A 13,349-nucleotide genomic window follows, 5' to 3' on the forward strand; every position below is an offset into this window, starting at 1 on the left:
GACACAGGTTTAAGGTGCTGGGGGGTCGGTACAGGGGAAATGTTAGGGGGAAGTTTTTCACACAGAGGGTGGTGGGCGAGTGGAATCGGCTGCCGTCAATGGTGGTGGAGGCAAACTCAATAGGGTCTTTTAAGAGACTCCTGGATGAGTACATGGGACTTAATAGGATGGAGGGTTATAGGTAGGCCTAAAAGGTAGGGATATGTTCGGCACAACCTGTGGGGCCGAAGGGCCTGTTTTGTGCTGTAGTTTTCTATGTTTCTATCTCCTTTAAACCTTGCCCCTCGCACCTTAAACCTGTGCCCCCTAGTAATTGACTCTTCCACCCTGGGGAGAAAGCTAACTATCCACTCTGTCCATGCCTCTCATAATCGCGCAACTCTCTGCAGCACTGTATTGTTTTTCACAGAAACATAGGAACAGGAGTCGGCCATTTTGCCCCTCGAGCCTCTTCCGCCATTCAATGCGATTACATTTTTTTTCAAGTTTATTTATCAATGTCACAAGTAGGCTTACATTAACACTGCAATGTAGTTAGTGTGAAAATCCCCTAGTCGCCACACTCTGGCGCCTGTTCGGGTAACACTGAGGGAGAATTTAGCACGGCCAATGGACCCTAACCAGCATGTCTTTTGGACTGTGGGAAGAAACCGGAGCGCCCGGAGGAAACCCACGCTGTGGTGCTGTGATTTACTTTGTCCCGACTTAATCTGAGTTTGTTTATTTGGTTTGATCTAAAAAGAGGGCAGCAGTGCTAACCAGTTTACCACCCTACAGTGCCATGGTGCAATAGCAGGCCTGCCAAAAACCTCTTGCTCACTGTCCTGGATCGCAGAATAGCCCAGCTCGAACTGCAATAACACGGCTGAACCAGTCCAAAGATGTGCGGGTTAGGTTGATTGGCCATGCAAAAAAAAAATTGCCCCTTAGTGTCCTGGGATGTGTAGATTAGAGGGATTAGCGGGTAAAATATATGGGGGTAGGGCCTGGGTGGGATTGTGGTCGGTGCAGACTCGATGGGCCAAATGGCCTCTTTCTGTACTGTAGGGTTTCTATGTTTCTATAACTGGAGTCTTACGCTGAGTTTAGAGTTTGTCCTTTCCAGCATAGAAGCAACTTCACGGAGTTCACCCAAGGCTGGAATTGAACCCGGGTCCCTGACACTGTGAGGCAGCACTGCTCACCACCTTGTAGCTGAACTCCACATACCTGCCTTTGGCCCATGTTCAGATGCACACACCTTTTTTCCAGGAATATTTAGTTCCCCAGTCTGACTCTTTTTGCTTTAGTCCATTATTACAGAATTATTATGCTCCCATGTGGCTGTTTCTGTCTCCTACCCACCAGCTGTATTGACCAAGCTTTGTCTGTTTGCATACACTGGCAGTAAATCTAATTCCGCCGATGGTGCCCAGAATGCTACAGTATTGCAGATGTGAACTGTCTATTGCTGTGATAAAACCTCTCCTCTTTTACATTTTAGTTCTCCAGTTATAAGGGTGAGAATGTTTAATCAGTAAAGGGTATCAAGGGTGATGGGGATAAGGCGGGAAAGTGGAGCTGGGGATTATCAGATAAGTAACAATCTCCGTGAATGGCGGAGCAGACTTGATGGGCTGAATGGCGTACTTCTGCTCCTATGTCTTATGGTCTTATTCTTGTTGCCTTTTTGTACCTGATTACTGCAAGGACGGGGAAACCAGGGTCAGAGTCTGGCCAGGCAGGGCGGGGTTGGATAGCGGGACCTGGCCCTGTGATGATATGAAATTTTCTAGATAGATGTCATTGTGTTATCACTGCTATCTCATGCTCTGTCTCTCTCTCTCTCGCTCTCAGCAATGTAACGATGTGGGATTGATGGCTTATCTTGGCACCATCACCAAGACGTGTAACACCATGAACCAGTTTGTGAACAAGTTCAACATCCTGTACGATCGGCAGGGCATTGGCCGGCGCATGCGAGGCCTCTTCTTCTGATTGGCTGCCGTGGGCTTCGCCCCCTGTGGGTGAGGGAGAGGGTTCGCCCGCTGGCTGGAGCAGTCACTGACTGAGGTACATCTGCGATTCACTGGAGCCCTCGCCAACCTCCCCTCCCTCTCTGCACTCGGCCTGGACCGGCATTGTGAAAGGGTCACTCTGTTTGATTGACAGCTGAGTTTCATTCCCTCTGGATTTTGTCGCTTCAGTGACTGGTTAGATTGGAATTTGGGTTTGCACTGTGGGTGCGTGGACTTGATGTTTCTGCTGGGTTTAAAGTTGTCAGTTATGCATGAGAAATAAATTTTAAAGGATCTGGTTCGTTGTCGCTCCTCTTGAGAATCTTCCAGAACGTCTGACTGCCGTCACCTTTTCAGTTTGTTTGGCCCCTCTCTTCCACCAACTCCCTTTTCCCACGCATTTCCTCTCTCTGTTCTCCACCTTTGCTTTCCTCTGCTGTCCTCCCCACTCTCGTTCACCCTCCCTCAGCTCGTGTTTCCCCCTAGACTTAACTATTCCAAAACTCTCCTAGCCGACCTTCCACCTTCCTCCCCCTCCATCAACTTGGGTTCGTTCAAGATTCTGTTGCCCACATCCTAACTCCCAGTAAGCCCTGTTTACCCATCGCTCTCCTCTGCTCTCTGTCACCCCTTGGTTTCCAGCTCAGCAACACCTCGATTTTTAAAACTCCTATCTGTCACAGCCCTGCAACCCACTGAGATCCCTACGCTCCTCCAGTTCTGGTCTCCTCTGCACCCCCAATTTTCTTTTTAAAATGGTTGGCCGTGCCTTTGGCGCCTAGACCCTGAGCTCTGGAATTCTCACCATAACTGTTCTTTCCCTCTTTCTTTGGAGTGGCACAGTGGTTAGTACTGCTGTCTCTCAGCGCCAAGGACTTGGGTTCGATTGCCAGCTTGGGTCACTGTCTGTGTGAAGTTTGCACATTCTTCCTGTCTCTGCATGGGTTTCGTCCGGGTGCTCCGGTTTCCCTTCTCAGTCCAAAGATGTGTAGGTTAGGGGGATTGGCCATGCTAAAGTTTTGATTTGATCTAATATTGTCACATGTATTAATATACAGTGAAAAGTATTGTTTCTTGTGTGTTATACATACAAAGCATACCGTTCATAGAGAAGGAAAGGAGAGGGTGCAGAATGTCGTGTTGCAGTCATAGCTAGGGTGTAGAGAAAGGTCAACTTAATATGAGATAGGTCCATTCAAAAGTTTGATGGCAGCAGGGAAGAAGCTGTTCTTGAGTCAGTTGGTACGTGTCCTCAGCCCTTTGTATAATTTTCCCGATAGAAGAAGGTGGAAGAGAGATTGCCTCTTAGTGCCCAAAGATGTGTAGGTTAGGTGGATTGGCCATGCTAGGGCGGCACGGTAGCACAGTGGTTAGCACTGCTGCTTCACAGCTCCAGGGACCTGGGTTCGATTCCCGGCTTGGGTCACTGTCTGTGTGGAGTTTGCACATTCTCCTTGTGTCTGCGTGGGTTTCCTCCGGGTGCTCCGGTTTCCTCCCACAGTCCAAAGATGTGCAGGTTAGGTTGATTGGCCATGCTAAAATTGCCCTTAGTGTAGGTTAGAGGGATTAGTGGGTGGATATGGGGGTAGGGTCTGGGTGGGATTGTGGTCGGTGCAGACTCGATGGGCCGAATGGCCTCTTTCTGTGCTGTAGGGTTTCTAAGATTCTCAGATACTAAATTGTCATTTGGTGTCCAAAGATGTGCAGGTTAGGTGGATTGGCCATGCTAAATTGTCCCTTGGTGTCCAAAGATGAGTAGGTTAGGCGGATTGGCCATGCTAAATTGTCCCTTGGTGTCCAAAGATGTGCAGGTTAGGCGGATTGGCCATGCTAAATTGTCCCTTGGTGTCCAAAGATGTGCAGGTTAGGTGGATTGGCCATGCTAAATTGTCCCTTCGTGTCCAAAGATGTGCAGGTTAGGCGGATTGGCCATGCTAAATTGTCCCTTGGTGTCCAAAGATGAGTAGGTTAGGCGGATTGGCCATGTTAAATTGCCCTTTAATATCCAAAGATGAGTAGGTTAGGAGGATTGGCCATGGTTAATGTGTAGGGTTACGGGGATAGGGCAAGGGTAAGATGCTCTTTTGGAGAGTCGATGCAGACTCGTTGGGCCAAATGGCCTCCTCCTGCATTGTAGGGCTTCTAAGGCACTCCTTAATCTAATGACAAAACATTTAGATGCCCGCCCTAAAATCTCCTTTTATAGTTTACTTTCCAAGTTTCTTTCATCGCTCTCTTGTGCAGCACCTTGAGCTATTTAACACTGGTTGATGTTGACTTTTATCGTGAGGAGGTTGGAACATTTAAGGATGAAACCTGCATTGGAGCAGTACAGAGCTTTGGTTAGACCTCATCTGGAGAACTGTGTTCAGTTCTGGGCGCTGCACTCAGGAAAGATAGATTTTTGACCTTCCATCCATTTCACTAGAATGGCACTGGAGTTAAAAAGGTTAAATTCTATGGAGAGTTATGGCTCGTATTCCCTTGAACAGAGAAGTGATCTGGTATATTTGATACGGTGTTGATTAAGTAGAGAGAAAGATCTCTTGTGGTTGGGGTCCAGAGCATAGCTTAAAGTTAAGATGTCGGGCAGGTATTCTTCACACACAATGGCTTTAGAAATCCAGAACACACCGCTCCCAGGAGATCTTGTACTGGATAACGATCACATTATGTCACTGAAGCAAGCCATTAGCCCATGGAGCCCGGACAAGGCAGTCAAGGCAGTGCAACAAAGCACATCATAGAACATAGAACATAGAACATAGAACATAGAACATTACAGCGCAGAACAGGCCCTTCGGCCCACGATGTTGCACCGACCAGTTAAAAAAAAAAACTGTGACCCTCCAACCTAAACCAATTTCTTTTCGTCCATGAACCTATCTACGGATCTCTTAAACGCCCCCAAACTAGGCGCATTTACTACTGATGCTGGCAGGGCATTCCAATCCCTCACCACCCTCTGGGTAAAGAACCTACCCCTGACATCGGTTCTATAACTACCCCCCCTCAATTTAAAGCCATGCCCCCTCGTGCTGGATTTCTCCATCAGAGGAAAAAGGCTATCACTATCCACCCTATCTAAACCTCTAATCATCTTATATGTTTCAATAAGATCCCCTCTTAGCCGCCGCCTTTCCAGCGAAAACAATCCCAAATCCCTCAGCCTCTCCTCATAGGATCTCCCCTCCATACCAGGCAACATCCTGGTAAACCTCCTCTGCACCCTCTCCAAAGCCTCCACATCCTTCCTGTAATGTGGGGACCAGAACTGCACACAGTACTCCAAGTGCGGCCGCACCAGAGTTGTGTACAGTTGCAACATAACGCTACGACTCCTAAATTCAATCCCCCTACCAATAAACGCCAAGACACCATATGCCTTCTTAACAACCTTATCTACTTGATTCCCAACTTTCAGGGATCTATGCACACATACACCTAGATCCCTCTGCTCCTCCACACTATTCAAAGTCCTCCCGTTAGCCCTATACTCAACACATCTGTTATTCCTACCAAAGTGAATTACCTCACACTTCTCCGCATTAAACTCCATCCGCCACCTCTCGGCCCAACTTTGCAACCTGTCTAAGTCTTCCTGCAGACTACGACACCCTTCCTCACTGTCTACCACACCACCGACTTTGGTGTCATCAGCAAATTTGCTAATCCACCCAACTATACCCTCATCCAGATCATTAATAAATATTACAAACAGCAGTGGCCCCAAAACAGATCCCTGAGGTACACCACTTGTAACCGCACTCCATGATGAATATTTACTATCAACCACCACCCTCTGTTTCCTATCCGCTAGCCAATTCCTGATCCAATTTCCTAGATCACCCCCAATCCCATACATCTGCATTTTCTGCAGAAGCCTACCATGGTGAACCTTATCAAACGCCTTACTAAAATCCATATATACCACGTCCACTGCCTTGCCCCCATCCACCTCCTTGGTCACTTTCTCAAAAAACTCAATAAGGAAACAGAGGGTTTAAAATCCTGCCAGGAGACAGTGACAGTGCAGCAAAGCATGTTGAGATGGTGATGCATTTGCAAACAGTGCAAGAAGTAGCAACAGTGCAGCAAAGCATGTCGAGGTGGCAATACATCTGCACACTGCAGGAGGCAGCGACAGTGTAGCAAAGCATGTTGTGGTTTCAGAGGAGCTGATGGCCTAGTGGTATTATCGCTAGGCTATTAATCCAGAAAGTCAGCTCTGGGAATCCGGGTTCGAATCCCGCCAAGGCACATGGTGGAATTTGAATTCAATAAAACATATCTGGAATTAAGAATCTACTGATGACCATGAAACCATCGTCGATTTTCGGAAAAACCCATCTGGTTCACGAATGTCCTTTTAGGGAAGGAAATCTGCCGTCCTTACCCCGGTCTGGCCTACATGTGACTCCAGAGCCACAGCCAATGTGGTTGACTCTCAACTGCCCTCCAAGGGCAACGAGGGATGGGCAATAAATGCTGGCCAGCCAGCGACGCCCATGTCCCACAAATGAATAAAAGAAAGGCGGCACAGTAGTTAGCACTACTGCCTCAGCACCAGGGACCCGGGTTCAATTCCCGGCCTTGGGTCACTGTCTGTGTGGAGTTTGCACTTTCTCCCCATGTCTGCGTGGGTTTCCTCCGGGTGCTCCGGTTTCCTCCCACAGTCCAAAGATGTGCGGGTTAAGTTAATAATAATATTGTCCATGATAAATTGTCCTGTGGTGTCAGGGGAATTCGCAGGGTAAATATGTGGGGTTACAGGGATAGGGCCTGGGTGGGATTGTGGTCGGTATCGACTCAATGGGCCGAATGGCCTCTTTCTGTACTGTAGGGATTCTATGATAAGTTGGCAATGCACTGACAAATTGCAGGACTCAGCGACAATACAGCAAAACATGTCGAGGTGGTGATTCATTTACAAACTGCAGGAGGCAACGAGAGTGCAGCAAAGTGCAAGGGGAGAAGTGAGAATGTGAGCAGCAATGGAGAGAGAACTAAATAATCAAGCAGTGACAGTACGTGACAGCTGATAGGTGAATGATATCTCAAAATAATCATTTAGAAAAGCGAATTCAATTTATTCTGGTTACCATTAATCAAATTATTAAAGTCCAGAGCAATCAAGGTGGACTGTGTGCCCAGACATGTGAGAGCTTGTGGGCGTTGAGACACTCGGATTCCAACACCCGCTTCAGTCGCCACTGCTCACTATCACATCTGGAGCGCAAGTTGGAGAGAGTCCAAAAACACAACAATGGGGGAGAAATTTCATAGAATCCCCACAGTGCAAAAGAAGGCCATTTGGCCCATTGAGTCTGCACCGACCACAATCCCACCCCAGGCCCTATCCTCACAACCCCACACATTTACCCCACTAATCCCTCTAACCCACACATCCCAGGACACTAAGGGGCAATTTAGCATAGCCAATCAACCGAACCGGCACATCTTTGGACTGTGGGGGGAAACCGGAGCACCCAGAGGAAACCCACCCAGACACGGGGAGAACGTGCAAACTCCACACAGACAGTGACCCAAGCCGGGAATCGAACCCAGGTCCCTGGAGCTGTGAGGCAGCAGTGCTAACCCCTGTGCCAATTCCACCAGAAATTTAAACCAGAGCAGAGTCTCCATCACCCCTGCACCTCACCAACAGGTCCCAAACAGGTTTGTGACTATTTTGGGAACAGGGTCCCCACATTGGGTGCAATTGATTTGGGTGCCACAGTGGGTTAGCACTTCTGCCTCACAGCGCCAGGGACCCGGGTTCGATTCCCTGCTTGCGTGACAGTGCCGAGCCTGCACATTCTCCCCATGTCTGTGTGGGTTTTCCCTCCGGGTGCTCCGGGTTCCTCCCACAGTCTGAAAGACATGCTGGTTAGGTGCATTGACCATGCTAAATTCTCCCTCAGTGTACCCGAACAGGCGCCGGAGTGTGGCGACTTGGGGATTTTCACAGTAACTTCATTGCAGTGTCAATGTGAGCCTACTTGTGACTAATAAATAATCTTTAAACTCTGAGGGCAAGGAGGAAAAATGCAAGGTGGACAGCCAGAACACAAGATCAAATGCTGAGAGGCCGGCCGGCCAAGGAGAGTGGTGGGGAACACCTGAGAGAGCAGAACAAAGGTTGAGTGAGTGGGTGAGGATCTGGCAGATGGAGTATAACGTTGACAAATGTGAGGTTATTCACTTTGGAAGAAATAATAGCAAATTGGATTATTATCTAAATGGAAAGAAATTACAACATGCTGCTGTGCAGAGGGACCTGGGGGTCCTTGTACATGAGACGCAAAAACCCAGTCTGCAGATGCAACAGGTGATCAAGAAGGCAAACGGGATGTTGGCCTATATCGCAAGGAGGATAGAATATAAAAGCAGGGATGTCTTGCTGCATCTGTACAGGGCATTGGTGAGGCCGCAGCTGGAAAACTGTGCAGTATTGGTCCCCTTATTTGCGGAAGGATATATTGGCCTTGGAGGGAGTGCAGAGAAGGTTCACCAGGTTGATACCAGAGATGAGGGGTGTTGATTATGAGGAGAGACTGAGCAGATTGGGTTTGTACTCGTTGGAATTTAGAAGGCTGAGGGGGGATCTTATAGAGACCTATAAGATAATGAAGGGGCTGGATAGGGTAGAGGTGGAGAGATTCTTTCCACTTAGAAAGGAAGCTAGAACTAGAGGGCACAGCCTCAAAATAAAGGGGGGTCGGTTTAGGACAGAGTTGAGGAGGAACTTCTTCTCTCAGAGGGTGGTGAATCTCTGGAATTCTCTGCCCACTGAAGTGGTGGAGGCTACCTCATTGAATATGTTTAAATCACGGATAGATGGATTCCTGATCGGTAAGGGAATTGGGGGTTACAGGGATCAGGTGGGTAAGTAGAACTGATCCACTTCAGATCAGCCATGATCTTATTGAATGGCGGGGCAGGCTCGAGGGGCTAGGTGGCTGACTCCTGCTCCTATTTCTTATGTTGTTATGTTCTTATGTAACGAGTGCTGAGGAGGAGCACCTACTGAGTCAATAGCAGGGCCTGTGGGATAAATTACAAGGCAGGACTGCAGGATTAATAATCTTGGTCTCATTGTCCAAGCCACCTTCAAACTGGCAGAGGAACAATCAGTTGCGGTAAATTAAGGTGTTGCTAAAGAACACTGCTGTGGAAAATCAGTGTTTCTTGTTATGGGACTTTGGCACGAGTACTGGGAAAAGGAGCTGTATAATGAGGGAAGGCTCCACCTGAACCGGAACACACACACGGCAAAATGCAGAGCTCGCAATGGCTTTAAGATGAAAAACAAGCCAAAAATAAATGGAACAAAGGCAGAAACCATAGGCAAGAATAAACTAATTGAGGACATTCAATCCTGGATGTAATTTATTGCTTCTGTGCGTCATTGCGAATTGTGCTGAAAATTGTGCAACCATCAGCGAACATCCCAACTTCTGGTTTTGTAATGGAAGGTTAAACCTGGGTGAAACTGGGACGTCCCGCGACTGAGATGATTGACTTAGAATCATTAGAATCCGTACAGTGCAGAAGGAGGTCATTCAGCCCATCGAATCTGCTCCGACCACAATCCCACCCAGGCCCTATCCCCGCAACTCCATGCATTTACCCTAGCTAGTCCCCCGATACCAAGGGGCAATTTAGCGTGGCCAATCCACCGAACCCACACACCTTTGGACTGTGGGAGGAAACTGGAGCATCCAGAGGAAACCCATGCAACCATGGGAAGAACGTGCAAACCCCACACAGTTCCAAGCCAGGAATCGAACCCGGGCCCCTGGCGCTGTGACTTCAAACAATCACAACCATCCCATTTACGAAGAGCAAGTGGCAGTGGCGATAGCGAAAGTTCCAAACTTCCTTAGCCCCTTCCTTATGGGTGGCACAGTGGTTAGCACTGCTGTCTCACAGTGCCAGGGACCCGAGTTCGATTTCCTGCTTGGATCACTCTCTGTGTGGAGTTTGCATGTTCTCCCCTGTGTGTGCGTGGGTTTCCTCCGGGTGCTCCGGTTTCCTCCCACAGTCCAAAGATGGGTGGATTAGCCACCTAAAATTGCCCCTTAGTGTCAGGGGGACTAGCACGGGTAAATGTATGGGGATAGGGCCTGGGTGGGATTGTGGTCAGTGCAGATTCGATAGGCCATAGGGCCTCCTTCTGCATTGTAGGATTCTATCTATGTACGGGGGAAGGTACTCCTCAATATTCAGTTTCAAAAGTGGGCCATCTTATAACGATGGGTGGAATGCAAAGTTGGTAATGGGCAGCCCTCCACCAGTTCAAAAATTGATGGGAACCACGTGTTGTTTTCTGTGGGAGTCCTGACACTATTTCATGGCACTTAACTAGAGTCAACTGTCAGCACAACCTGAAGGACATTTAGGCTTGGGCCTGATAAGTGGCAAGCAACATTAACGCCACACAAGCGCCAGGCAATGACCACCTCCAACCGGAGAGAATCTAACCATCTCCCCTTCGGATTACCATAACTAAATCCACTGTCCTGGGGGTTACCATTGACCAGAAACTGAACTGGACTCGCCATATAATCACCGTGGCTACAAAAGCAGGTCAGAGGCTGGGAATCCTGCGGCAGGTAACTCAGCTCTTGACTCCCCGAGAACCACGTCAGGAGTGGGAATACTCTCCAGTGGCCAGGTGGATGACTGCAGCTCCAACAGTGCGAGGAAGACGAGTACCCGCTTGTTCAGCACCCCACCCACCGACGCAGTGCCCGGAAGGTGATCCATCTACAAAGATGCACTGCGCCAACTCGTCGAGGCTCTTTCGACAGCGTCTCCCAAACCTGTGACCTCAAGCACGAGGTCTGCGATCTGCAATTATTTACACTGCCTTTCGAGTTCCAAATGACTAACAGTCGCTCTGTGCTCCGTTTAAGTGGTAAAGCAATAGTCTGGTTATAGATAAAACCTTTGGTTCAAAGTACAGATCTTATGATTGCGATCACTGTCGGTCTCTCGCCGAGACAATGAATTATTTTAAATGTGTTATCGTATAAGCTATTTTGTATCCTGAAAATAGCTGGAAAAAAATCCCAATTCTATTCAGTGTATGTTAATTTTTTTTTAAGATCACTTTACTGACAAAATGACACAATCAGTTAGGTATATTTTAATTTTGATTTTTTGTTTCTTTTGGTACATGAAATTAATACATGCATTTTACATACAATAGAACGCAGCGTATGCTGTCTACCAGACCTACTTGTCAGTTTGCTGAGTATTTGATTTAGAGAGGCCGGATTTTCAGCTTGTAGCTCTCGAGTGTTTTCTTTTACTTTTTGCTATTTTTTTAAACGAGGCTCTTCAGATTTTTTTTAAAAATAGGCTGCTGATCCTGGACCTCGGAGGCAAAGGGCAGCAGACACGGGGGAGGGGGGGACACCACCATCCACAAGTTCCTCTTCCTGGTCACTCACCAGATTGAGTCGAAATATAGCGGACTTTCAGCTGTTTGTGGAACTCGCTGCCCCATAGCGTGATGGGGTCTGAATCGTTGAACGGGTTCAGGAAGGAGATAGATATATTCCTAATAACAAATGGGATTGGTGGGGGTGGGGAGGTGGATTTGAGACCAGGGAGAGATCAGCCATGATCTCATTGAATGGCGGAGCAGGCTCGAAGGACTGAATTTGTCTACTTCTGCTCCTATGTTCCTTCACTGCCGCTGGGTCAAAATCCTGGAACTCCCTCCCTAACAGCACTGTGTGTGTACCTACCACACAGAGGAATGCAGCAGTTGAAGGGGGTGGCTCACCATCACTTTCTAGAGGGCAGTTAGGGATGGGCTAAAAATGCTGGGCCTAGCCGGTGACGCCTGCATCCAGTGGACAAATAAATGTCAATTAGCTTTTGGACAACTATCTGATATTGGCTTGCAAGATTTGGCATCTAAGTTTCCTTGATAGCATCTGTGTGAAGCATCTCGGTGCAGGCTTGATGGGCCGAATGACCAACATCTGCACTGTAGGGATTCTATGTTTCTCTCTCAGATGTTTCATTACATTAAAGGCACTATATAAATTTAAGTGTATGTTGTGTATCATGATGTAGAAATGCAATGGCAGAATCTTAATTTTCTTACTCCAGTTTTAGGTATCACATTTCTTCCCCCTCCCCAGTGGGTATCTGTCACGTTTCCCCCGCCACCCCCCAACACATCTGATCGATCAGGGTCACTGGCTACACGGCAGCATGCTGTCGGAGATGGTGAACGTGTGAACTCCCATCCAAAGGAGACGGATAGCAGCAGGTGTACAGCAGGATTTATTGATCACGAAACAATTGCCAAGAATAGTTACAGCGACAATAAGCAGCAGTTATAAACACTGCTCCGAGCTTCGGGTAAGTTTACATCTGCAACAAAGCAGGCCAGGGTGATCGGTGTCTGGCCGACTGGAGCGGGGCGATCGGTGTCTCAACGGGGCAGGGTGATGGGTATCGCAATGCGGCCGGCGATGGGTGTCTGAATGGGGCGGGGCGATGGGTATCTGGGCGGGGCGATGGGTGTCTGAATGGGGTGGGGCGATGGGTGTCTGAATGGGGCGGGGCGATGGGTATCTGAATGGGGCGGGGCGATGGGTGTCTGAATGGAGCGGGGCGATGGGTATCTGGGCGGGACGATGGGTGTCTGAATGGGGCGGGGCGACGGGTGTCTGAATGGGGCGGGGCATTCGGTATGTTACTGAATGGGGCGGGGTGATGGGTGAATGGGGCGGGGAATTCGGTATGTTACTGAATGGGGCGGGGCGATGGGTGAATGGGGCGGGGAATTCGGTATGTTACTGAATGGGGCGGGGCGATGGGTGGCTGAATGGGGCGGGGCGATCGGTATCTTACTGAATGGGACAGGGACGAATAGGTTCGAACTGAAATAAAATGCTTTTACTTCTCTTTTGAGTGAATTAAACTTTCACACAACTGCCAAATGCTGTCTTAATATTACATCTTAACAATAGGAAACAGTGAACCTCCAAGACAACAGGACACAGAACAACTCCCCAAACACTGTGGAAGTTGCCACCGCACTGTGCTCTTTCCAATCTGGTATCTCCTTTCCCCTTACCTGGGTCGGGGGCTTTGTGTGGACATGACAGCGAGCTGCTAGGTTGACTCTGCAGGGCGGGAGGGAACCAACTGTTCTGGACGAGTGGGGGGAGTAGACCAATCTGTTATATTGACCCTTGTGGGGGGGGCGGTGGAGCTGTTTTATTGACCCTGAAGTGGGATCTAGTTGTTTGAGCTCAGCCTCTCTTGGAAGGGTCACTTCAAGACCAGTGACCATAATTCCATTAGAAACCTCTGCAGAAT

At 48.5% G+C, this 13,349-nt stretch overlaps 1 protein-coding gene across 1 annotated transcript in view; it reads left to right on the plus strand.

Annotated features, from left to right (window-relative positions):
• cops6 (COP9 signalosome subunit 6) overlaps positions 1-2,295 on the plus strand; it is a 49,657-nt gene extending 47,362 nt beyond the window's left edge. Inside the window, exon 10 of the mRNA XM_078200893.1 lies at positions 1,837-2,295. Coding sequence (XP_078057019.1) covers positions 1,837-1,977 — 141 coding nt within the window. The 3' untranslated portion in view covers positions 1,978-2,295. The remainder of the gene's footprint in view (positions 1-1,836) is intronic.
• The last annotated feature ends 11,054 nt before the right edge of the window (positions 2,296-13,349 follow it).

The sequence above is a fragment of the Mustelus asterias genome, chromosome 31 (genome assembly GCF_964213995.1).
Source record: "Mustelus asterias chromosome 31, sMusAst1.hap1.1, whole genome shotgun sequence".
NCBI classification, from domain to species: Eukaryota; Metazoa; Chordata; class Chondrichthyes; order Carcharhiniformes; family Triakidae; genus Mustelus; species Mustelus asterias.